Here is a 27,265-nt window from a genome sequence, read left to right as displayed (position 1 = left end):
ATTCTAGGGCTCTTAAGAAACTGGATGTAGATTTTTATGATATCTATATAGAAAACGTGGTAAATGTAAAAAAAAAAAAATAAATAAAATTGTGTTTGGCTTGAAGAGAATTGAAATCATGTCTGAGGAAAAAGGAGCAATATTGTGATTCTCAGATACTTAGTCAAATCTGCTGTAATGAAGGAATCCACCGTTTTGGATAAAATTGATCACATAGATCTTCTCTTTCAACGTAAGAACTTTCACTCATGTAATTCTGATACATTACATAACTCAGAGATAAGACTGGCAAATCTTGAGAAGCTTGATACAACAATGTCTATGTTATCTAGGTAATCATATTTTAATCCCGATATAACATTGCAGCATTTGTTATTTGTTAGCTAAGTGACAATAAAACTTGAAGGCACGTGGTCTAAGTTTCAGGTCATCTCTCCAGGATCATGTGTGCTTGACTCTTCAAGTACGTAAAGCTGGAATTTGCTTCTGTAGCAGGTGGCATGCTTGGTTATGATTAAGAATACATGTTGTCGTCGTCCTCTACCCCCCCCCCCCCCCCCTTACATTAGTTCGTTATAGTCTCAACATTAAGATAAATAAATAAATAAACTGATTTAATCAAAGTGTTGAAGAAGATGAAATGAATGGGATTTTCTCAGGTGGGTTTGTGAAGATTCAGAAGTACTCCTCTAAAAATTACACTGGCAGGGAAACAGTTTGAAACTGAAGTCTAAATTCCTTTTACCTTCTGTTGTAAGAGAAGGGAAGCCCAAACTTGTGATTCCCATCCAGATTGTAAATTCTGTCACCGTTAGCCTCTCTGGAGTTGCCGTTAGATAAATGAGACTTCCTTCTCGTATCAGACAGACATTCCATCGCAGATGATGAGAGAGATCTGCATAGCTATTAAATCTACTAAAGCATTTAGGGTTATTTTGAATTTAAAATAACACATATGAAAAAACTTAACAGTCAGCACCCATACATTGGAAGAAACAGTAACTCTGTGAGTTAACCGCATTCCCTACTCTTTCAAGGTCTTATAATGCAACTCTCATTTTACTTCTGCTTGCATTCAAGGTGTTTGGTTTTCACTACAGACATCTGTAATGCTCGTACACATTTTGCTGGCGTGCCTGTCCTTGCATCAGTGAAAAGCTATTACTGTAATCTTTGGAGTTACCTGGTTCTTGGCCATATCTTGGCAATCTGTGAATGTTGGTTTGTGCAGAAGTGCTAGTGCTGTAACTTCACAATGGGAAGTACAGCTTACAAGGGCACTGCTGCGTGTAATGCCTCTTGCCACTACATGCTGTCTTAATATCAAGCTTCTTTAATTTTGCATAAGAACTATCTGTGTAAAATAACTGTGGTTTAAATCTTTGGGTAAAAATATTTTAAACTATAATAGTGTAATTTTAATGATGTGAAATACTTCGTATGTTAAGCTTTTTAACATTTAAGCACTTCTAAGTTTTAAAGGAAACTGAGCCATCAATACATGTTTCTACTGGTATTCTCATGTTTTAATTATTTTTGCAAATGCAACTGACAGCTTTATTTTCAGTATAGCTGATCGTTAGACTCATGTTTCATGTCTATTTTGTTAACTGCTTCTTGACATTTTGATTTTTCCCCAAATCTCTATCTGATACACTCTTTAGAACAGGAATTATAGCTCATTATGTTCTTTCCAATGCTGATATCAATAGAGCTCTCATTCCAATGGGGGTTCAAAGTCTGTGTATAAAAAATTAGCTGCTTACTGTGATAGTGTAAACACTGGAGGCAGCACATTACGTGTGGCAGTCTTCATGCTGCTTCCAACCACAATTGACAGTTCTACCAAATCACTTGTCTCTAAACTCATCTGACAAATTTCTTACAAAAAAAAAAAAAGTTTTCTAAGGACGCAGTATAAAATAAGAGGGTGTAATCTTCAAAACTGTGCCCTGAAAGGGAAACCAGGGAAGTAATCTAACTTCCTTTTTTTTTTTTTTTTTTTTGGGGGGGGGGGGGCGGCGTGGAGAGGGGTGATTTCCAGATGTTTTGCAGGAAATTGTTCCACAGCTACAGTAAAACAGTATTAATGTATTCTTAATCATATCTTCTTATATGGCTTTGCAAAAATTAAAAGTTAACTTTGGGCATGGTCTTTAACAGAAATTCATAATTAGCTCCGCTATGCTGGAGGACACAATATGACTACCATTTTAGACACTTTAAATGTAATGAAGATGCAAAGACACTTTGCAGGATTTGATCCTGCAGTGGTTTTAGTTGCTTTTATGAAGTCAGTGGCATATATGTAATGTGCAGTGTTTTGTCGTGTTTTTTTACTTAATGAGCAAAACCACCGGTGTGCCTAAATAAAGAATTGTTGGCCTTCTTTCTAGTAGTATCATTAGAAAGGGGGATAATTGTTTTATTAGATATGGGGGCTATAAAATTTATGTTCAAGGAGTATGTTTTAAAATAAAATAATAATTCTTGTTTAAAATTATTTGCTTTCTCTCTCCTCTATTGCTTTTGCCTTTCGTGATCGAAGTCTAGGAGAGTAAGTCAATGTTTTAATGAATTTTGGGGGATTTTCTGATGCTCTTGTTAATCCATTTCACCTAAGTGTTTCACTAAGTCAGGCCCAAAGCTATTTCAGTTGACATCATTCATTAAAACTCCTGAATTGTATATGTATTTTAATTGGATAAAAAAAAGCAGTTATTAGCATTTGTTTTTTTGTGTAAATACGTATATATCCGTATATATGCATGCTTTATTCTGTTGCTTTATTTTTGAAATTTGATATCAGCCTTCTGTTCTTAAGTTATAAGCTCATGCAGTTTTAAACTTCCATATTTTAAACAGGCATTATTTTTAGATACATATTGGCCATCCATACTATACTCAAAACTCCTAATGAGGTAATAGTCTTGAGCACGCAGTTAGCTCAAGATCATTATTTTTAGATACATATTGGCCGCCTATACTATACTCAAAACTCCTAATGAGATAATAGCCTTGAGCACGCAGTTGACTCAAGATCAGGTGATGTAAAAGCAAGCTCTTGTATGGATGTAAAACATCCATTAGGAATTCTCTCTTTTTTTAAAAAATCTTTATTAATTTGTGAAGTTGTGGTAGAGACGAGAAGTGAAGTAAATAGGAGTAAAGGTCAGGAAAACTTACAGTAAGTACAACTTACAGTGATGTGCACAGTAAAGCGTTTTCTTTTTTTTTAGGATTCTCAGAGCAGGCAAGGAGGATACAGTATGCATCAGCTCCAGGGGAATAAGGAATATGGCAGTGAGAAGAAAGGCTATCTTTTAAAGAAGAGTGATGGGTATGTTCTCAGAGTGCGTAATACATCGTGGTAGCTCTTGTTCTCGCGTGGATTTTTATTGTTTTGTACTCTGGGTGCTTAAGGCATATGCACCTATTAAATGTGCCACAACTACTGAAGAATTTTTGCAGTTTGAATCAGAATACAATCAGAAATTATTATAGTAAACACAAAAAAGTCAAAACCAAAATCCTATGCCAAATTAAAAAGAAAGCTGTTGTCTTTATAAGTCTCTGAAAAGCACGTAAGTCCTATCATAAATACCCAACTTATTTTTGTTGAGGCATTTAGTAAAATTTGGACTGCCTCTGTTTGTTTCTCAAGGATAATCTTGTCAAAACATATAAGGGATTAAAATGTGTTTTGAAATCATGTCTGGATACTGATTTTGTTGTTGTTGATGTTCTTACCTAGGTTAAGGAAAGTATGGCAAAGAAGAAAGTGCACTGTTAAAAATGGAATTCTTACCATATCACATGCAACTGTAAGTTATTTTTATACCTCTTCATTAAAATAATAAATTATGATTACCCTTTCACGATGAGTCTGTTGGTATTCTGTAATTACAAAAAAAGATGCGACTTCTGCTTCAAACTGTTAAAGTTCTGTGGGTTATCAGAAATTGGAGATTGACTTAAGGAGGGACTTGTTGCTCTGTTCTCAAACCATCTGGCTGTTACTGACCATTAGCATGAACAGTTTCAAGTTAGATGGACTTTCTTTTTTGAGCAGTGCACCTGTTCTTACTCTACCTTTGAGATGTGGATTATGAGTATCTATCTAAAATGAACAGTCTACAAAGAGACTGCATTAGAGCAAGATTGTACAGACTCTTCTTTGAGCCACTGGAGAACTAGTCTGGGTAGATTTGGTGAGATGTCTTGTCATGAACTCAATTCTAGCTGCTGACTGTACTGAAAGACTAATCAGCTGGTTCATATATAGGTGTCCATATTACAGACATTTTACTCCTTCATAGGATATTAAAAACATAAATTCCTTTAATGCCCACACGTTGGTTTTGTTTAAAGAAATAAATTGCAATCATTCAACTAATCGGAGTGAGAAATGGAAAGGGAAAAAAGTCATTTGAAATTAGTTCAAATCTTCCTGTGGAAGATTTGACGTAGGTAAACTCCTCTTTAGACTTATACGTTATTTTTTTTTTTGCTTCTATAGACTCTGACGTTTGATTGAATTCCAAAATGTATTAATCAATAGTTTGATAGGGAAATGGTGAATATATTGATTGATTTTAAATAATTTTTTTTTTTTTTTAAAAAAGGGAGGGGGTTGGAGGATCTTGATCATACCAAGTTTTGAGAATTGGGCATGTATCTGAAGTATCTTCCTAGGAATGCCAAATCTTGAGGAAGCAACAACAATGTCATGGTAGATGCAGTTCTAAAACTGCCTTGGGGCAGCATGACACAAACTTACGCCTGTTACTTTTTTTAAAGGAGATGGCCACATTTCAGCACCCTTCTTTCACCTTTTCCCCAAATTCCACTGATGGTCATGACTATTAGTGTCCAAAGTTAATTTCCTTTCTTAAGAAAGTTAAAAGGGAGTTGTTTATAACTCCAGGGGGTTGTGCTTTTTTTTTTTTAACAGCTAAGAAGTTATCCTCACCTAATTTGAGGACCCGTTTAATCATGTAACTTGAGATTAGTTAGCAATACCTAAATTAGTAATGGTTCAGTTTAAATCGCTATTTAAGAATGTATATGTTTATATATATGTTTTGTGAACCTTAAATCTTGCCAGTTTAGAATTCTTTGAATCACACTATTAGTTGTAGTTTTCCATTTCTTGTATGTAGCTGTGTAAAAAGAGCAGTCCATTTGCTATTTCCTGTTGCAGTGCCAAGTAGAAAGTAATTTTCTTGTTTTCAGTGGTGAAAGGTTCAGATCATGACAATATGTTTGAGACTGAGAATCCAATTGTATATTTACTCCTTCAAGGAACTGTTGCTCCTTGAGTGTTAAAAATAGTGCGCTGATGATCTTGTCCTGCCAAACATTTGACAATGTGGGAAACACATTTCTATATTTTTTGGTTTGTTGCATGTGTGCTACTTTTTTTTTCTTCTTAACAGTTTCTAACGTGAACAATTTCCAAAACTCAGTTCAGAAGTATTTACTAATAAGTGACATGTCTCATGTTAACATGATTAACAGCTGTTAGATATAAACTGAACTTTAATTCAGTATCTTCATAGTTTTTGTTAAGCCTGTGTATACCAAAATAATTTTGGAGTCATATTTAGCTATCACGTCTTAAATTCTCTGCTGCTATTTTAGGTTATTTTAGTAGTTGTATTTAGTCCAAGATCTGAATCTCCAGATCTGCAGCTTCTCATATCCCTTTAAAATTTTTAAGACTATTAAAAAAAAAAAAATTGTTCTGTAGATTTAGTGTTGTTTATGAAGTACAATAGAAAAGCTAAATAGTATTATTCTAAATAACTTATTATAAATTAAGGCGTATTCCTTTAATGCCTTTCAATTAGTCAGGAAGAGTTGCCATGTAGATTTTAGCTTTGTTTTAAATCTGGTCCTTCTGACAGACCAGGTCAGACACAGTCATGCTGGTCTCAACTGTTTCGAAGGTGTCCAGACTTTAAACTACTATCACACATGCTTATTTCTCAGAATGGAAAAATAATCCTAAATCAAGACATATTTAAAGTAAAATAAATTTTCTTTTTAGTCCAACAGGCAACCAGCTAAACTGAATTTATTAACCTGCCAGGTGAAGCCAAATGCAGAAGATAAGAAGTCTTTTGATCTAATATCACGTATGTAGCAATTTTAGTACCATCTTGCATTATGTGGGATTTGTAAAAATGTTTTGAAGTCTTGTGATTACGAGATACTTTCATTAAGAATGAGGCTATGGTTCAAATTCAGATCTATATCCAGATATATGCAGTGTCTCATGAGTGTTCGGATCCCTCTAGTTTTGAAGATAGGTTGAAAAGACCAATGAATATAGAATGTATGTTGTGACACATTAGTACTGTTCATTTGTGACAAGCCATGAAATGCTGTGCTGTTTTCCTAAGTTCAGACAGACACACGTTGTACTAGGCTGTTAAACATAAACTATATCCACTTGGTAATGGAGAAGACCTTGTTTTAATTCATTGTTTGGTTTATTGAGCACTATTTGGGGTTGAAGGTGAGGGAGTAGAAGAAGCAAGGTGAACCCAGTTTTTCATGTTCTCTTATCCTCCTTGCAAAATATTAATTATTTTATCTAAAATCGGTAGTGACTTCTGTATTCTCAGCATTAGAGATTCTATGATTTCACTTCTCCCTGTTTTGGGCTTTGTATCCATTAGGTTTTTAACTGTTTACGAAGTAGATGAGTATGGATTTCAAGATTTGCATATACAGTATTAAATAACAAACAGCTCAGCATTCTATATTTACAAGAACAGTCTATGAAACCTTTGAATGTGAGGGCTAGTACTCAGTTTGTACCTCATTCTTTAATTAGCAGAAAAGTTTCTTAACCAAGACAGAAGGAAAAGTAGGACAGGAATAAACTCTTTTCTGCTACTAATTTATCAGATTTGACTTCAGAAATGATTGTGAGATAAAATTTGATTCTTATGCTTATTACTCTTTAACATTTTGAAGCATAGGTTTTTGACATACATACTCCTGGTGTAAATCAAAATCCACTATTTCATCTTCGTTTTTTTTTGAGTTGTCTTACATAGCCATGAATTAATGTCGTAGGTTAAGAGAAATTGTTCTTAAAGACTTTAGTTGTTAAATAGGTTTAGTAACATAGTTTAGTTTCATTGATTTTTTTTCATGTGTCAAATTAAAAGATGTTTGTTTATTTCAGATAACAGAACATACCACTTTCAAGCAGAAGATGAACAAGAATACGTAGCGTAAGAATGTTTATACTTTTTCAAGATTTCTGTCTGTAGAGATGTGTGTATGAAATCATATGGAGCAGTGGAATTAGTTTTCTCAGTTAATGCAAAAGTAGTGCACGCTTATTTCGGTTGTTGTGAGCTTATACGTGTAAACTGTTGTGTTTAGATTTACATACATTACTGCAAGATGCTATAAAAACCTTGTAACATTAAAAAAAAAAAGAACAAATGAACAAAAACAATCAAAAACCAATTTGGACTGTGTACCCTTCCAGAATATTGTTTGTGTCCAGTTGCTTGTCTAATACAGATGAGATTGCAAGGGTTCAAATTAAATACTTTAATTTCTTCTTATCTTCAATGTCAACTCTCTTCTGCAGTTACGTCTTTTCTTTTTTACATCTTTTTTTACATCCTTCTGATGCCTTTTTCTCTAAATTAAAATCATTAAGTAGATAAACAACCTCTGTATAACATATAGAAATTATTTGGAAGTAATGCATCTTTTCTACTATAGGCTGAGAAATAAGTAACAAAGCATATTTCTGAGTTTTTGTACTTCAGAATCCAGTAACTCGCTTCCTCAATGCACGTTTCCAAACAGATTATTTCCTTTCTTAAAAAATCTTTCTTCCTGCTATGCCAGAACCGCTGAGAGCCATGTGCCACTTGTTTTTTTCCCTTGTATATTGCTTTCGCAGTCATCAAAAGGATGTTGTGCAGAACATCACAATCCAGTGCTCATCACCTGACAAGCCTAGGAATGAAGTTACAGTGGATAGTGCAGCAAGCCTGAACCTTCCAGGCTGCCTTGTTTTTCAGGATTGTTGTGCTTTTGTTGCTTGTCCATCTTCTAATGGAAGACTGTTGTCTCTGTTTTAAAATTACGGGGAATGTTTGATAGATATTCAAGCTATTTGGTGGCAGTGGGAGGCAACAGCCTTGACAGCTCATCACTGGGAGGAGCAGATGAAATGAGAAGCTTGGAGAGTTCGTCATGCACCTGGTTCCTTCCAGTGTCTTCCACAGCCTTATGTTGGCTGAGCGCAGTTAGTGGGTTAGAGTTATCAGTGCAAAGCTGACTTGCTTAGTCATTCTGGAACTTAATTGTTCCAGTAAGTTTATTAGTAAGCAAGAAAATACTGTTATTGCTGATCAGTAATGATCTTGATGAGTAATACAGCAGAGATTTTTGTGTCTCAGCCATAAATTACCTTGTTGGTTTAAAAGGGGAAGATGCTTTTTTTTTTTTTTTTTGGGGGGTGGTGGCGGAGACTCAGTGCATGAGCAGGGGAATACCTTACTAAAATAATTTTCATTATTGTTAGGTTGATAAACTCAGTTTAGCTGGCTGCCTTTGGACTCTTGAAATTCCAGGCTGGTTTTGTTTCCCATTAGAAGTATAAATCCCATCTGCTTTGCACTAGAGTCTGGTTTATCGCTTTAAAATAAAGAGGCTGGGAAAATGACTTGCAACAACATTAAAATAGTCCACTGCAAGTTTTAAAGGACTCATTTAGCTAAAGAGGCATTATTTGCATCCCAGTGTTGGAACACATGCTGACAAACTGATAGAAGCTAAGGGCATTTTGCCTGCATTTTGGCACTGTAGGCCACCAGCAAAAAGTTACTGTAATGCTACACAGTCAAGTGTTCTGTTTCAGAAAATTACTGTAGTGCCCCAAATAATGTTATGTGATTTGAGATGCACAGGGAATCATTTCTTTTTTCTGTAGGAACATGTGTACACTAGTTTCAGTTCATGAACCAGAATGTCTGTTAATGTGTCGATGGAAAAACTACAATAAAACCAAATGTTCTGTTTTCCTTGTACAGCCACTGAGTAGGAGCTTTGTTATCTAAGGTGTCATGTGAACAAAACCGTTTGATTTCCAAACTTGTTGATTTAAGACTGTTCTGTATGTACTACAGGATGCAGTTCTTTGCTAATAGTTGTCATCCTCTGGTTCCAATTTCCCCTTGATTTGTATGTGTGCTTCTCTCATCTTTCTCCTCCACTTTGTTGTATTTTTTCCACCTAAGTTTAGTGCTGCCGCTACCCTTTTTTTCCCCCTTGTGCATCGAGAAATAGATGTAGAAATAGATTTTCAAATCACTTTCCTTCCAGCCTCAAGTTTAAATGGAAAAAAGCAAGATGCGTTTTCTTTACATTTAAATGACCTTGCATACTTTTTCTTACTGTTCATTTTGAACTTCTTCCAAATAGCTCTTCACTACTAATAAATAAATAAAACATACATATATATATTAATAGCAGGCAGTTTTAAACACAGATCATTGAAGTTCACATTCTGTTACAGGTCAGTTACTATACTCCCTCAAATATTTCCCTGAGTTCAGTGCATTTCTTGATTCTTATCCAGCCAGCTGTCTGTTGACCTTTAATTACTGCTTGACTGTCCTTCAAAATTCTCAGGTGGTGGTTATTCATTTCTCCAGTAGATAAAGCACAGGGTGGGGTGCGGTGGTTGTGTGTATTTGTATGTGTATTATAAGAAATATACACTCCGACTTTAAAATAAACAGATTTTTTTTTAAGCATATACAGTAGTAGATGCTTTCTAATTTTGATAACTGTGGATAAGGACAAATATACAGTGAGCATGACTTTTTAGTTCTTTTCGACCACCTTTTTTTGAAGGTTAAGAGCATATCCTTTTCTGTAGGATTAACTATTCTGCTATTATGCACACATATAACTTCCATCTAGTAATTAGCAACAATCAGAGTATTGTTCTTTGAGAAGACTGAATTGGAAGGTCCTGTTGCTAGTTCCATACAAACTTGTGCCTGAAAGTTTGAAAAGTACTACGCTAATGTTGTTCTGTTTGTGTACCTGAAAACAGCAATGTTGTGGTAGGGATTTTCAGAAGAGACAAATTTTTATCGCAAAAAAAACACCACCATGAACATGAACAACAACAACAAAAAACTATTAGCGCAGTTATTATGGTTTTCTGTTAGCTTAGAAATACTGAAGAAATAAGAGGAATCTGAGTGAGAATCTGTTGTACCTGAGGCTAACAAATACTTCTGCTGCCTTCGCTGGATTCAGAGCTCACCCATGATGCCTCATTTTTGTTCAGTCTCACAGGTTTGAGAATCTGAGAATTTCCGGCAAACTAAATGCATTAAAGGACCAAAGGAAAATTTGTGGTCCAGAAAAAGTGCAGCAGAAGACTTGGACTACCAATTTTATTCTATTAGATACAAGGCAAAGCAATTCTTTGAGACTTGAGTAATTTTTAAATGATTTGAAAGAACACTACACTATTGCCCGAAGCTTTTTGACTGTTAGCTTTATGCTGGTAGTGTTGTGAAACCAAGCGAATATATTGAAGAAAGAAAAGAAAAAAAAAGGGGAAGGAAGGAAAGAAAAAAGACTAGTACAGATAAGAAAAAGAGGAAGAACAGCAGTGAGAAAGTTTTTATAACTTTTGACATTGACTCAATATGGCATAGTTACTGATATGAATTGTTTTTTTCCGAATGTACAGCATGCCAGGAAGGCCTGGCCATCAACTGTGGACTTCATGTATAATTAACATTAGTTATTAAGAATAAGTCTATTCTTGTGTTTGTGTTAAATTGGCTTGCTGACGCTGCGTTAGCTCTCGCTTTGACCGTCTTGCAGATGACACCAGTGACGTGCAGACTTGGACAGTGGCTTCCTTCTAGCTGAGGAAACGAAACAAAAATAATTTGTTGTCTTTCAATTTAGAAGCTCTTGATATGGAAATCTGTGGCGCACTAACAGCTGGCTCAGTGATGTCATGTTTATTTTAATTTCATCTAATATTTTTTAATTGTTACTGCATAATTGAGTTTTATTCAGATTCTTCATTTTTAACAAACTAATGAAATCGTAACCCCAAAAAGAATTGTCAGCAAAGGTCAGGATAAATGTTGTTGCTCTAAACTTAATGATTATTTTACTTTGTATGTTTAACACAACATTACTATATCATTAGAAGCAAGGCACTGCCTCCTCTTACATTTTAATAACAGCAGATTTCATCAGAAAAATTGCGGAAGAGTGCCATCTAGCGTGGGTTCTTAAACTGTGTCATATAACTGGAGAGAGAAATGCATGTGAAGGTTGTTCTTGGCTTCTAAACTACGGAGCGAATTTATTTCCAAATATTCCAATTTCTTTTATTTTTAAGATTATTTTTTCACTATTTTTTTAAAGCATTTTCTTTTAGGTACAAGTTCCCAGATTGTTCTCAGCCCACGTATTTCAGAAGCACGTGTATACGAAGTATATAATACACGCTGCCCATACTCCTACCTATTCAGGCTCAGAATCTTCATTGCAAGACTACTTACATAAATATACCTTTGAAACCTTTTAAAATTATCTTTGCATTATTGTTTTAAGGAGAGATTATAAACTTCAATCTGGACTTTTATCTGTATGTATGATGATCATAGACGTCTTAACACATTTCAGAATGATGGTTGGAGCTGATTGTAATATTGTAAACAGGAAATGGAATGAGGGCACTGCTAAAATATTTCTGTGCAAAATATCTGCAACAGAAGTAGATCTAAAAACATCTGAAATCATTGTACTTCAGAGGATTTCTTAACATGCTCTTCTTGTAAATTAGGTAATGCTGCGTCTGCAATGTGCTTGTCTTTAGTGTAATCGCTTTCTCCACTTTGGTTTGACCTTTAAGGCAGCAGCCAGAGGTTTGTTTTGTTTTTAATTAAAACATTATGGTGTAATCAAAAACTGGCAGAGCGAGTGCACAGGGAAATCTAATGCCTGAAATATCATTAGGGAATCTTGATTTGTTGCAGTCGGCAGGTGCTCTCAAAACTCAACGTTGGTTATTAATATTGTTACTCTCCTGTCATCTTCTGTTTTTGAACTCCTTACCCCGTTTGTTACCATGGCCATTTTCATTAATGTGGACATTATGCTTGGCTCTGGTTAGTGCACTGAGACTTGCATTTTGAAAGGCAATCAACATCTTCCAAAATGTGCTTGCTCTGTCCTCTGCAAGGAAGGATGCACATGGAAGAAAATAGTGGTTAGAGTTTCCTCTACTAATGGAATAGGCTTTAGGAAAACTTACTTTTTAGGAAGACACCTACTTTTACAACGGCTAAATTTACAGGAGCTTATTGGCAGCCTTTCTCTTCCACAGCTTCTGCTTATTTGAGGAAACTGAAGACTTCACTGCTTTACCCTTAAATTTGATTGCCAAAGGGACCTTAGATTTAAGACTTGTATTCTTTCTGTCTTTTCATTCTTATCCTTTTCTCAATTCTTTTCCTTTGTGTCTCAATTTTTCCCCTACTCAGTCCCAAAATGTGACTCTTCCCTATATTAACACTAATATTTTGTTCCTGGAAAGCTTTCTACAGTTTATAGATAAATTTGTATTTGCAAATGCAGATCTTCATTAAGGTCTTTATCTTGTGCTAGATGGATATCAGTACTGACTAACAGCAAAGAAGAAGCGTTAAATATGGCATTCCGTGGAGAGCAGAGCACAGGGGAGAACAGTTTAGAGGATCTGACAAAAGCCATTATTGATGACATACAGAGATTACCCGGAAATGAAGTCTGTTGTGATTGTGGCTCACCAGGTATCTCAATTTGTTAATGTCATCAACTTCTTGTTGCGAGCAAAGTGATTTCTTTGGAGGTGCAAACTAATCTTTAAGCGATATGTTGATCGGTCTTCAACCTGCTTTTACAAGAACAACTATTGACTTTCATACGTTAGTTCTGTTTAATTCACTAAAATATTTTTGTGTGTTGTCTGTGCTTACTTCCAGCAGTTCAAGCCCCTCTGGAGTTTGAACTGTTCTTGTTGCACTGTCTCTAGATGCTTGTTGCACTTGAATGGAAGTTGCTTGGCATCACTGATCCTGTGCATGCTACTAAGTAGAAGTGAGTAATGCTTAGACGATGACTGTGGAAAAGTTGACCTGGCCCAGATCTTACTCTGAGGTTTTATCTTGGCATGAGACTACTGGAATTGCGGTATCAAAAAATATTTGTAGATGGAATAAGTAGTTTTATGCAAAGAAATGAGACCCAGAGTTAGAATCCTATCCAACCTTATATTCAGAAGTACAGTTACAGGCCAGTTATATGTCACTTAGAGTTTAAGGAGCCACAGCTTGGCATAGCATTACTGAATTGGTATGGTACTTGGTAGCTGTTACAGCTTTCACATCTAAGAAGGTAATTCAAGAAGATGATCTTCACTGGGAACTGAGTAGATAGAATGTATCTTGGAGATGCTTACTGATGCAGAACTGATCCACCTGAGAAATACCTAGATAGAAACACAAAGTAGAATATTGCAAATTAATTATGTCAAGTCCTAGAATTGGTTCATTCCATTATTTAGTTGCGTAAAGCTACAGAAACTTTGGATTACAGTTCTCATTCATCTTCTAATTCATAGTGGAGTTTTAAGCTTCACTCCTGCACCCCATCTTGCTGCTCTAAAGTCTTGATTTAATGCTTTATCAGTTAATATTTAGGACAAAGAAGATTAATTTGAAGACATGTATACAAAATATGTCTACAGTTACTATTTTTCCTTCAAAAGACTGATCTGGCTCCTTATGTAGCATTTGTAATGTAATGATGGAGATCTCCTCCACGACAATGCACTTTTTTTATTGGACTAACCCCTGAGTTACTTAAATTTTCCACAACATACTACTATTCTACGTGTTGCAAAATGCTGTGGTCAATTTTTTATGAAGAAGTACTATTTAAGAAGTAAATATTAAAACTTCAGAAGTTGTCAACAGTGGGATGTAGGATGCCTGTTATTTTTAGAAATGGGAAACAAAAGCTCACCCTCTTTCTAGAAGACGTGTTAATGTAGTCACACATTATGGATTTAGAAGTCTAAATTCAGTGCCATTGGGACTGTCACTAAATCTGAAAAACTAAATTCTGTTGGTCTCAACGTATGGTTATACTTCCACTGCATTTTGGGGAAAAATATGAGATATTCTTAGTTTATTTCCATTTGTTAAAAGGTTAAATGAGGAATTATTTCAGATTACATTTGGATTTCTTTCCACCATAAAAAACTCTTTCTTGAACTTCCACTAAATATTTTGTTTTTCAATTCTACAGATCCAACATGGCTATCAACTAATTTGGGCATTTTAACCTGCATAGAGTGTTCTGGAATACACAGAGAAATGGGTGTCCATATTTCTCGAATCCAGTCTTTGGAATTAGACAAATTAGGAACGTCTGAACTCTTGGTAAGTTTATTTTCTAGTTGTTGGTTTTTTTTTTTGTGTGAGTTCACAAAATTACTATTCATTTAAAGCAAATTTTGCCAAGCATAAATCTCTGTTAAGTCTGAGCTTTTTTCCAGAACTTCCGGATTAGTGTACCGGCATTGTTCCAGTGTTTGTGCTGCTAGTTTTTCATTCCATTTTTGTATCTGAGGCAGTTTATCTGGAAATGCAAATAATTAGCTGTGGCTGTGAAGTCAGTTTTACAACAAATCCTGATTCACACTTTATTTTAATTGCTTTCCATTTTAATGTAAGTATTGTGCTTTAATTTTGTAACCTTTTGTGTTCTACCTATTGTTAATAGTGTGGAAAATGCATGTTAATAGTCCAGGTTTTAGCTTTCTGTTAGCTGGAAAAAAAAAGACAACAAAAACCTCTTTTTTTTTTATTGCAGCTGGCCAAGAACGTAGGAAATAATAGTTTTAATGATATTATGGAAGGGAATTTACCTAGTCCTTCACCTAAACCGAGTCCATCAAGTGATATGTAAGTTTTGAATCTCTAAATTCTTCAATATTAGTTTTACCATGGAATATATATGTGCATGTAAAATGTCTTAAGCAATAAAAAAAAAAAAAAGCTAGAGGTAGACTACGACGGCAGGAAACATTTATTATTTTTTTTTTAACTCCATCTGTGGCATTTCTTAAAAGTTAGTCTTCTGCCATCTAGTCGCATTTTAGCTACTTGAGCTTCCCTGTAGAAAACTGTAAGTTTGGACTTCTATAGAGCATGCTACTGAATCTTGAATGTTTTTCAGTTTTGTGGTACAAGCTCAAATGGTAATGCCCTTGGACTAAACTGACACTAGTTTCAGTACTGTCTTGAGGTTGTGACATGCTTTCTCTTCCTTTCCCTGGTGTAGGAGTTGAACAGAGAGCATAACAGATGTGGTTTTGCCAGAAGACCTTTTCATCTTTTATGCTGTTCTGTAGCTGCTTTGGTATTTTTTTCTTTAAGCCTGTTTTTCATGCTTGTATTTTTAACATGTAGGTGTGTTTCCATGAGAAATCACGTTTTAGGCTTTGTTTTTATCTTTGATATTAGTTATCAGAGTGAGAGTAACTTTCATTTTTAGCAAGAATGCAGGATACAATTGAACAAATACCTTATTTCAGGCTTGTTTGCAAGAAAAGCATACGTTACAGTAATAAATAAGTCTTCATCTGCTAGAAACTCAGAAGGGAGGAGGAAAACTGAGTTAGGCAAGGTGATTTAAAATTTAAATTGTTGACCCATTTTTCTAAAAATTTCTAAACCAAGCTCTATTTTCACACCCCACAGGACTGCACGTAAAGAATTTATCACTGCTAAGTATGTAGATCATAAGTTCTCTAGGAAGACTTGTGCATCTTCAGCAGCTAAACTGAGTGAATTACTTGAGGCTGTCAAATCCAGGGATTTACTTGCACTAATTCAAGTCTATGCAGAGGGGGTAGAGCTAATGGAGCCACTGTTAGAGCCTGGACAGGTAAGCTTATCAGGTAAACAAAGCTGAGTATTTTAAGTAAAGTATATCTGTAAAATGTCCAGTACTGGAGGCTGCTGCCTTTTTTGCTAAAAGAAAAGAAAAAATGGATGAAAATGTTTTTCTTGCTCTCCTTAATGTGATGTCCTTGGGGGGGGAGAACAGAAGACTGTGTATTGCCAGCAGTTAGTCTGAAGGAGTGTGAGATGCAATAGTACTATGATACACTATTCTAGGTACAGCTATAGTATGTTGAAAAGCAGGGTTCTGCAGTATGTTCCTTTTAGGAAAAGGACCAGAGAGAGAGGGTTTGGCTTACTACTAACCCAGGGTCAGCTGATGCCACAGGCAGTATCACATCTGCATTTAAAGAAGTAGCTGCTGAAGGAATACATTACTGGCTGTATACAGGTCTCTGCGTATTCTGTAGGAGGAAGCAATAAATTTGATGCCGGCACAGCTTGTGATTAAACATTTACAGAAGTATAATTCTTTCAGCCAGGAAAAGGCTTTTTTTTTTTTTAACAAAGTTCTGAATACTTAACAATTCCTGCTGAAGTCAGTAACACTTTCTCTGAAAATCAGCCCCGTTTCACTTCAAGTATCCATGTAGAAATGTTACTCAAGAGCAACATAACCTGATTTTATAGAGGTTGTTGAGGTTATAAAGGATGCTGTGCAACCACTTGATCAGCAAATTTTTCTCTCATTACTTTTAAACTCAGATCTCAGAACATTCTCAGCAAGTTCTGTGAAAGCAGATAACTTGGCAAAGGTCAGAGCGCCTGTTGGTATTGAGAGTGTAAGTTCAGTATAGCCCCAGCACTGGAGATACCACAGGATGCTTGTCATGGAAACACTTTTGGATGCTTTTAGTTACTAACAAGTTAAATGGTTAAAGGCTTTTTGGGATTTTTTTATCCATCATCGTCCACCCAAAGGGAGGACTGGTTATGAAAAAGCTATGATCTCAGAAAGAGTGATGCCACTTCTTTTGAAGCACATAGTGTCTGTTTTTGAGATAATTTCTGGATATTTTTCTGTAGAATGACTTATTGTAAAAGAGTGACTTATATTCAGGTCTGACATAAGCTTTGCGGAAAAAAATGCAAAAATCTAACTTTTATTTGCCTGTGTTTAGGAGCCAGGTGAAACAGCACTTCATTTAGCAGTCCGGACTGCTGACCAAACCTCTCTCCATCTGGTTGACTTCCTTGTACAAAACTGGTATGGCTTGTGCATTTTTTGTTAAATTGTGAATGAACAATACAGGCTTTCAAAACCATCCTTGCAATGCTTTGGACTGTGTTTATGACTTAATCATTAACCTTCAGTATGTTTCAAAAAAGCTTGATTTAATACCTTTGAGCTGACCTTTGTGTTCCTAGTCAGTAGAGGGGGAGCAAAGAAGAATAGAATAAAAACATGGATGGTAGTTTCTCCTTTAATCCTATTTTCATTTATGTAGAGTGAAAAGAGCATTGATTTAGAACATATGAATGAACATATTTTAGAACATATTATGAAAATGAATAGTTCAGATAAAGTATGGATGACAAATGACCATTCCAAATACGGGACAAACACGAACTGTGAGAGTGGAAAACAAGGATCTTTATCAGAAAATGATGAATAGAATTCAGAACACCTCTTTCAAAGTAAATCTACTAGTTCATCAACTGTTTTAAAGATAAAGTTAAGTTAAAGGAGGTGGTAACTGCTTGCTGTGTCAGATGGTGGCTTTTGCAGAAAAGTGAGAGAGTGGACAATCAGGGAAAACCCAAAAGATTCATCACAGCATGCTTGAGCTAGGGGCAGGGTGTTTGATTTCAGGAATGATTTATTTCCCCTTGAACACAGGAAATCATACCTGCTATTTGAAATGCTTAGTGAATACTTATTTTTTCCTTCCCTTCTCTAATAGTTCATGGAGCACTGCATTTAGGCAGTGTTCGGGAGGACTCAGAGTCCTTGTTCCTGGCACCATCTCTGGCACTGTGCAGATTAGCTCTGTAACCTTCAAGTCACTTGAGCTTCATTCTGCCATCACTTGTTTAAATTAAATGGAGTGTTGACTATTATAAAAGTGTTATTTAAAAAAAAATAAAAAATTAAGCGACTAATATTCACTAGCCATTTGAGTCCATAATTTAATAGTTGTATTAGAAACCAAGTTATGATTTTGAGTATTATCGAAGGATTTATTTTGGATTATTATTTAAAATTTTTATCATTTGATATGTTATTTATGTAACTTTATACTTTCTTTGGGTAACTATCATTTTGTATGTGCTTCTGTCAGCATTCTATATTTTTGTCTGAATCTCAAATGTAAGGGGACTTTTACACCATATGGGCTCGGCATTTTTCCTGCTCTTAGTGTTCAATGTGGGTAATACTGAGTGGAGTATGAATATGGACTGAGTGGAGTATGAATATGAACTTCTAGTTCATATTCGCCCAGTAAAGTATTTATGTGTGATCATAACTATTTTATTATATATAGAGATGCTAGATCTGAAATGAGTTGCATGTACTGTACTTTTCCTTATTGTTTTTTTTCCATTTGTGTTTAGTGGAAACCTGGATAAGCAAACAGCATTGGGTAATACGGTTCTACACTACTGCAGTATATATAATAAGCCTGAGTGTTTGAAATTGCTTTTGAGGGGGAAACCAACTATTGATGTAGGTAAGTTCATTGTTTAATACTAGAAAACAAAGATTTCATAAAAAATCTTTAACATTTTCAACCGCTTTTAAGTCCCACTGTATTAAGTGAGCTTTTTTTATTAAAAAAAAAAAAAAAAAACCCTCTGCTGTGTATTGAAGATTTTCCCACCAACAAGCCTAAAGGAAGCATTCAGTTAAGAAATTGAACTTAGTCTTAAAAGATTAGCAACAAGAAATGTCTAATATGAAATACTAATTGATAATCCCTAGTCTTTCTTCGTTATTTCTGACACATCATGAATACTCTGAATTCTAGGTTTGTTGTTTGTATTGTAAAATTCATCTAGTACTTGTATGTTAAAGTGCTTCAAATGGCTGTTCATGTTAATTCCGCTCTAGATGCATGTAGGCTTTGTGTACACAACAGCTAATTCTGTTTTTAATGTTAATGTCAGTTGGCACTGTGGCTTCACCCAGCATTCCCAAGATACCACAGTAGCTGATTAGAGAAGGAATTAGCTTCCTCAGCTGCCTTTCTTCTTCCTCTGCTTGCTGTCTTCGTGTGTAAGATACAACACTTTCTGTACCTGTATCAGTCCATTTTTCATCATGTCTTAGCAGAAGTTTTCATGAGAAATGGAATCTCTGTAAACTTTTGCTCACACTTAATATCATCCGTTTGCTACATGCTCCCCTTCCCTGCCGTAGTTTGAGGTAAAAATGTATTTCGAATCTAGCTCGTTAGGCTCAGGAGCTGTGCCATCATCTCTCTATAAAACTTTTGTGTTGTGTCAGTTCTTGCTGTAGGAAGGAAGCTTTCTAAAGAGTTAGTGCAAGATGAAGAGTATGAACTTCTATTTTTCCCTTTTTCATCTCTGACATCATTTTCTTCCACTGGCCAGTCTACAAACTGTTTTAAAGCTAAGTTCATAGCTCAGTGGCAGAAGTCTTCAGTTTCTTTTGCCTTTTAGTATACCCTTAAAATATGATATTCTAATATTATGTCAAAGAACTTGATATGACCTTTTTAGCACATACGTCCCTGATTAATAAAATGGGGAAACTAACTGAACAAGCTTAAGTGTGTATATTGGTCATTCTGGTCACTCTCTCCTAAGCAGAGCTCAGAAGTGTCCTTACCTTTCTGGGGTCCCTCCCCTACCCCAATCCTTGAGCAATCACGTAAGAGCACCACATTTTCTTACGTCTGAAGCACAGGTTTATTCTTAATGTCTGAAAGTTTAGAATTTATGTAGTCTCTTAACCTACGTGTGTTAAGAAATACTGTGTTTTCATACTTCTGTATGCTAAACCTCTTGATCCATCTGAGATCTTTCAGTAAGGAGCCCTCTCTTCTTCCAGGGATCTTAATTCTTTCAAATTTTTATAAAACCTCCTTGAATGAATAGTCACTGAATGTGGCCTTTCGAGATGACTGCTTTTTATTTTCTAGAATTAATGATTGGCATTCTATGTATAACATAACACACAGATGTATTTGCTTGCGAAACCTCAGTTTGATTGTTTTCAGTGCTCAGTCACCGAAATCACCTTTCTGCCCAGGAGTTATTTTAAAATGTAAAAGATTTTACAGCCCTCATAAATACAAAATAGCTAGAAAGTTTGTGAATGATTCCTTTTCAAATATCAGCTTAGAATAAAACTTGTCTGCAAATTCAGGCTTCAAACAGCTATGCGGTAATCACTTAAAGTAAAATGAGCTTGGATCAACATATGCATTTTTCTTTTTATTTTAAATGTTTTCTCTTTTGATCTATCTTCCCCTGTGTGCTTGCTTTTCCTGCTTAGTCATTTCAAGCTCCACTCAACTCCTTTGCCAGTAAAACTCACTTGAATAAATTTCTGTATATTCTCTGTTAAGATGGTTAGGAGGGATTTGGGAACTGTCCCAGCAGATGCTGCTGTTCAGAAATAACCTGATGATACATGAAATGTAGGAGCACTTAAAGTGGAATGTTAGAGCTGCAGCTGCTGTAGAGTAAATAGATGCTCTGATAACTTTTAGAAGTTACTCTGCTAAGAATAGTGAAACTTGATGAATTGATTCTTTAAACTTCTCAAATAATTGCTCTTTCTTATTGTTGTTTTTGCAGTAAACCAAGCTGGAGAGACAGCTCTAGACACAGCAAAAAGACTGAAAGCTGTCCAATGTGAGGAACTGGTAAGAACGGGGTGGGTGGGGGAAGAGAAAAAGTTCACTTCTTTAAAGATGTGATCTACTTAAGATATACCTTTAACTGTATTTCAAATTTGGTTTCTCCCAGCTGGCTGTTCAGTGATCTGAAGGCCCTACCAGAGAATTTATTTATTTATTTATTTAACTTTGCAATGCAACAATCATTTTCTTTGTAACAGTTTAGGTAAAAGAGCTTACTTCTACTGGAAATACTTAATTATCCTAATGAGCATGTTTGCAGACCTTGAATGCTGGAGGGTTAGGTATCTGAATACCAATTAAAGAATCGTTCTAGGACATCAGGGCTTCATCGGCTCAAAAATTCTTCTAGATATTTTTATTGGGAGTACAAAGCAAGCCACAAAACATAAATTTGCCAAGAGCTTTCATAGAATCATAGAATGTTTTGGGACCTTAAAGATCATCTTGTTCCAACCCCCCTGCCACGGGCAAGGACACCTGCCACTGCTCCATGATCTTGCTGGGCACAAAGGTGAGACTGACTGGCCCATAGTTCCTTTTTTCTTCCTTTTTTTCTCTTTTTAAAAATGGGGATTATTTTTCCCCTCTTCCAGGCAGTGGGAACTTCACCAGACTGCCGCAGCTTCGTAAATATGATGGACAGTGACTTAACAACTTCATCCGCTATTTCCCTCAGGACCTGCGGATGTGTTTTATCAGGTCCCATGGACTTGTGCTCCTTTAGATTTCTTAGATGGTCTTGAACCCGATCTTCTACAGCGGGCACTTCTTTATTCTCCTGGTCCCTGCCTTTGCCTTCTGGGACTTAGGCTATGTGACTAGAGCTCTTGCTAGTGAAGACAGGCAAAAAAGTCATTGAGTACCTCAGCCTTCTCTATATCCCAGGTAACAAGGTCTCCTGTTCCCTTCTGGTGACAGCCCACAATTTCCCTAGTCTGCCTTTTATCACTGATGAACCTATAGAAGCCTTTCTTGTTACCCTTGATGTCCCTGGCCAAATTTAATTCTAACAGGGCTTCAGCTTTCCTATCGTGATCCCTGTCTTGGACAGCTCTGGTTCTTTGTTTCCTGTTTTTTCTAGTTTATTTGATGGAACAGACAGTTCAGAGATGCTGAGTCTTCTTACACAAAATCAAAACAACTTAAAATTAAACTTCAAATGAGAAAGAAATAACAACGTAATGAACAAAGTGAAATGTCTGGAAGTTGTGGGATCGAAAAATGTTAAACAGCAGTTTCTATGGGGCTCTGTGTCTCTACTGAATGTGAACAGAGCAAAAATTTTTTGGAATCTCCAGACTGTATGGGGGTGTTTAGAGGCAACACTCAAGAAAATTACTGGAGTTTGAGGAAATAAAAGTGTTAGATATAAAAGATTTTTCCCAGGTATTCTTCTGAAGCAGCTAGCCAGGAATAAGGTTGCTAGATCAGAGCAACAAACTTGTTGTTCTTAGCCCTCTAATGTGGTTCAGACCAGCATGCGTTTAGCAGGCAAGTGAATTTAAGTATTATCAAGGGATTTAAAAGTTTAAGTAGTGTGGAAATGTCACATACAAGACAAAGCCAGAAGAATTTGCAAAACGGTAGGCTGCTTACTTGTATTTCTCAGCCCTTTTCTGCCTTGTTTTGACAATCTAAGGAGGATATTTATTTGTTCTCTGCAGCTAGTGAACTTAATACCTCTCATTTGACAATGAAAGGCTCTTGTCATGTATTAGTTATTACACAATCAAGAAAGCTTGTCCTTCACAATTCAGTCTTTTTTGTTATACTTCTGGGGATGCAAGTCCACATTTTCCTGTGGTTTATCAGGTGGTACTCTTGCTGACATCTCAAGTACTCCCATGTCTGCTGTAAGCAGTTTCCAGTGTTTTGAGTGTTCCAGCAGCTGAAAAACAGATCTACTCTACAACATCCAGTTGGAATGGATTTTTTTCTTTGCAATATATACTTAATAAAGTAATATCTGCCATTAATGTGAAGTAGCTGATTGTATTAAAGAAGAAACACAAAAAAATGGATTTTATCAGTGAACTTATCTAGCAAATAATTGCTTTGATTATTGTAATTGAAATTCTGCAAATACCTCAGTCTATTATAGTTAGTGTAAATGCTCTGCTTCTTTTAATTGTTTTCGTGTCTTCCATTCTTGAAGAGGAAAATTATCAGCATTTTTCTCAGAAGTAACAATGAGATGAGGGTAGAAGTGAAACAGAAATGAGTGAGCATCTCGTTTGCCATGGGCAAAAACAAAAGATGAAATATCTAAATGCTTGCAAAATAATAGATCTACTGAGCTAATTTCTGTTGCTTGGAGTCTTAACTGTGTAATTACATTAAATTTCAACTTAGTTACTTATTGATAATTACTAATACTGCATAGAGATTGTAAATACGTTCTCTTGCAAATTTTATTTAGAAAAGATCTTGTTTGGTTACAGCCTCTCCCGAATCAGTCAGTACCAAGCTCTGCAAGCTGCGTGCTTGCGGCCCAGAAGGCCAAACTGTGTCCTGGGCTGCACCACCAGAGGGGTGGCCAGCAGGGTTGAGGGAGGGGATTGTTGCCCTCTGCTCTGCCCTCGTGAGGCCCCACCTGGAGCCCTGCGTCCAGGTCTGGGGCCCCCAGCACAAGGAGGATGTGGAGCTGTTAGAACTAGTCCAGAGAAAGGCCATGAAGATGATCAGAGGGCTGGAGCACCTCACCTATGGAGACAGGCTGAAAGAACTGGGGCTGTTCAACCTGGAGAAGAGAAAGTTCTGGGGAGACCTAATTGCAGCTTTTCAGTACTTAAAGGGGGCTCATAAAAAAGACGGAGAACAACTTTTTGCTCAGTCAGATAATGATGGGACAAGGGGGAATGGTTTTAAACTAAAAGAGGGGAGATTTAGATTAGAGGTTAGGTGGAAATTCTTCACTGTAAGGGTGGTGAGGCACTGGCACAGGCTGCCCAGAGAAGCTGGGGATGCCCCATCCCTGGAGGTGTTCAAGGCCAGGCTGGATGGGGCTTTGGGCAACCTGATCTAGTGGGTGGCATCCCTGTCCATGGCATGGAATTGGAGCTAGATGGTCTTGAAGATCCTTTACAACCGAAGCTGTTCTATGATTCGAAGTAGCCTACATTTCAAAGCATGTGAAGGAATAAATAATGATGGGAAATCAATGAATTTACTTCTGAAGATTTATATCCTCAGTATAACCATGAACTGCATTTTTTTCCTGATCACTGAAGTAGCAGTAGATTTTTAAAGAATGTGAATACATTGTTTGGACTGGCAGAGTAGAGGAATTGGCCTGATCCCAGTGAGGAGAAGGTAAAGAACGTTTGAATACTTAAATGAGGATAGGTACCTTCGCTGTGACTCCAACATAAGGATTGTGATTTTGGGGGGGCAGTAGTTTTAGGTACTAGAACTTATAAACAGTTTTTGCCCTTCTGTTTTGGAAAGGAAGTCTCCAGATGCATACTGCCTTCGTGCACGTATGTTTTCTCCATACCGTCTTTTCAAATGCTTGTCAAACATGACAACTTCTACACGTTTTGATAAAATCCTCCTTTTATGGATTTTAGCAGTTCTTCAGTACCTCAAATAAATGGAGGAGGTTTGTGTGATTGCCTTGTTTGAAATTTTCTTTGTAGTGTCTCTGAAATGTTAAAACTAAATATTTCCATTAATTGCTTGCTATTACAAAGCTGACTTCATTGACACTGAAGGAAGAGCAAGTATTCTAATATGAATTATTTTTCAGCTTTCTCAAGCCAAGGCAGGAAAGCTAAATCCACATGTCCACGTAGAGTATGAATGGAATCTTCGGCAGGAAGAAATTGATGAAAGTGATGATGACTTAGATGATAAGGTAAACATTAGTTACTGATACAGCTTTGTAAAAAACTGATAGTGTTTCCATGTTGTGGAAATGAATGAAAACTTGAGACCCATTTTAACTTTTTTTTTCCCTTACAGATATTGTGGGGGTGTGGAGAGAAGCTAGTTTTAAGGTCTGCTTAAAGACTGACAGAGTGCTTTTTAAATACACTTTGTCAACCTAGTTATTTTAGGCTTGAGGTTCAGAAGTTTTGTTTTGACAAGACATACAAGAGAACACAAATCAGTAAACATAGATTACTTTGTGGTCACTATTCCCTTCTGAATTCTAGGTTTTATATTTTTAGCTGAAGGAAATCCACAGCTCACATACTTATTTCTTCCATAGGTTAACAAAAAAAAAACTAATTGTTGAATCAGTACCTATGTATTTTTTCAAAAACTGTGCTGTGCAATTTATTCCTGATTAAAAAAGAAGTAATGGAAAGACAAAACTTGAGGGCATAGGATAATTGCCATCTGAGAAGATGTCAAAACTTAGCTTCAATGTCCTACTTTAGCAAGTGAGTTAATTACTCTGTGCTCTGTTTCTGTAGTAAATGGGGATACATCTCTCATATTTTACATGGGTGCAGTAGAAAGAAATTTCACAGATAATAAAGTTAAACACATCTGGGATTGAAAAATTCAGAAACCCAAATGATTTACATATCCTCAAGGACAGTAGAGAACAAAACGATCATCTGTGCAAGGATCCTCAGGAGGATGACTAATGCTATACTGGAGGTAATAAACCTGCCTGAACCAGAGCTAGAATGAAGCAGATTGTGTAGCTCTGTTTGCAGCTGTTAAGAACAGTTATATACACTTAAAAGATGAGCCATACCACTGAATGTAGTGCTGATTCAGTAAACAAATCTCATGTGTCAGGAATGGTTATTTAATTTTAAATAGTATTAATGGGTGTTGTTGATCTTTGTGGTTAACTGTCTGGTCTGAGCAAAGTGCTATTTGAACTGACAATTACTCTTACATTCTGAAAACTACTAGGTTTTATTAGTGTATTATTTAGTATATTGTATATTTACTGCTTTAGTAATAAATCTAACTTTATGTATTCATTTCTTGATGCTACAATCTTTAATTATCAGTTACAGAGGAAAGGATCTTTTAGGTTTGATCCTGAGAAAGAAAGGAACGTGGGGTTATTTGTATAATAAAGTTATATGTGTCTGCTAGAATATGTTCTGTTTTATTCTTTCCCGAACATATGAACTATATCTAGTATTTAGACACGTGTATAATATATTTGTCTTTCTGTTTACAGCCTAGTCCTATAAAAAAAGAGAGATCTCCAAGACCCCAAAGTTTTTGTCACTCTTCGAGTATTTCCCCCCAAGACAAAATGACTCTTCCTGGATTTAGCACTCCTAGAGACAAACAAAGACTCTCCTATGGAGCTTTTACCAATCAGATTTTTGCTTCTACAAGCACAGATTCACCCACTTCTCCAACTGCAGATGCTCCTCCTCTTCCTCCTAGAAATGCTGGCAAAGGTAAGTCTGTCCTGAAAGTGTTTGGAAGCAGTAATTTTTCCACAGTTGTCCTACCTTTAATCAAATACATTACGATTTTTCAAGATGTAGCATAGTTTTCTTACTATGTTGATGTTTTCATACGGTTCAATGCATGTTCTCAAAATCAAAGGGGCACTTTGTGATGGATGGACTCATTCATCTTTCATTCATTCATGTGCGTTGTAATAATAAAATAATTTGCTAAATAGAAGTTGATTCATTTGATGTAGAAATTATTCTTATATTTTGGAGAAACATTTTAAACCAGTTTTGTTAACAAGAATATGGGTCTTTTAGTAGAAGGTTGCTGTTTTGTAGTGCTGTAGGATGATGTGCTGTGTAGCCTCTGGCAGAGGGCAAGAAGGTTTTGTAGAATTACCCATAAGGAGGATTTGTGCTACAGGTTGTTTTTGCAATCTACATTCAGTCAAAATGGGTGAGATGCTTTTTCTCCTGTGATTAATAAGAGACATTTTTGGTAGTACTTGAAAGGGAAGAGAACTTTCACGAGACTTACTCTTGCAGTTGTAGTAGATAGTGGTTCTGTAACCTACCTATCTATCTAAGGAGGAAATTCTTCACTCAGAGGGCGGTAAGGCACTGGCACAGGCTGCCCAGAGAATCTGTGGATGTCCCATCCCTGTGGGTGTTCATGGCCAGGCTGGATGGGGCTTTGGGCAACCTGGTCCGGTGGGAGGTGTCCCTGCCTGTGGAAAGGTGAGTTTAGAACTGGGTGGTCTTTAAGGTCCCTTCCAACCCAAGTCATTCTACGATTCTATCTGTAGATAAGTATAAATTTCAAAGTTAGAGGAAATGTAGAAGGGATTGTTCAATAATTTATGCAAATCTAGCTTTAGGGAGAAAAAAAATATCTTTTTATTTTCTTAATTTAGGAATAACTGAATTGTGCTTCTGTAGTAGACTTATTAGAGAGAACTGGTTGTTATGAAGGCTTCAACGTAGTTTGTCTTCAGTGGTAGGGCCTCTTTTG

General features: G+C 36.1%; 1 protein-coding gene across 9 annotated transcripts in view; it reads left to right on the top strand.

Moving 5' to 3' along the window:
• ASAP1 (ArfGAP with SH3 domain, ankyrin repeat and PH domain 1) overlaps positions 1–27,265 on the top strand; it is a 147,638-nt gene that overhangs the window by 95,519 nt on the left and 24,854 nt on the right. For 5 of the 9 annotated variants that reach the window (XM_040547179.1, XM_040547183.1, XM_040547181.1 and 2 more), the window contains 13 exons: positions 3,240–3,340; positions 3,755–3,824; positions 6,053–6,140; positions 7,202–7,250; positions 12,697–12,860; positions 14,380–14,513; positions 14,947–15,038; positions 15,837–16,023; positions 17,162–17,247; positions 18,597–18,712; positions 20,808–20,875; positions 24,621–24,728; positions 26,025–26,253. In XM_040547179.1, coding sequence (XP_040403113.1) covers positions 3,240–3,340; positions 3,755–3,824; positions 6,053–6,140; positions 7,202–7,250; positions 12,697–12,860; positions 14,380–14,513; positions 14,947–15,038; positions 15,837–16,023; positions 17,162–17,247; positions 18,597–18,712; positions 20,808–20,875; positions 24,621–24,728; positions 26,025–26,253 — 1,492 coding nt within the window. Of the gene's footprint in view, positions 1–2,548; positions 2,558–3,239; positions 3,341–3,754; positions 3,825–6,052; positions 6,141–7,201; positions 7,251–12,696; positions 12,861–14,379; positions 14,514–14,946; positions 15,039–15,836; positions 16,024–17,161; positions 17,248–18,596; positions 18,713–20,807; positions 20,876–24,620; positions 24,729–26,024; positions 26,254–27,265 lie in introns of all 9 variants that reach the window. The other 4 variants (XM_040547182.1, XM_040547175.1, XM_040547176.1 and 1 more) reach the window with 1 other exon arrangement.

Source organism: Cygnus olor, chromosome 2, assembly GCF_009769625.2.
Source record: "Cygnus olor isolate bCygOlo1 chromosome 2, bCygOlo1.pri.v2, whole genome shotgun sequence".
NCBI lineage: Eukaryota > Metazoa > Chordata > Aves > Anseriformes > Anatidae > Cygnus > Cygnus olor.
This window is presented reverse-complemented; position numbering and strand designations above follow the sequence as displayed.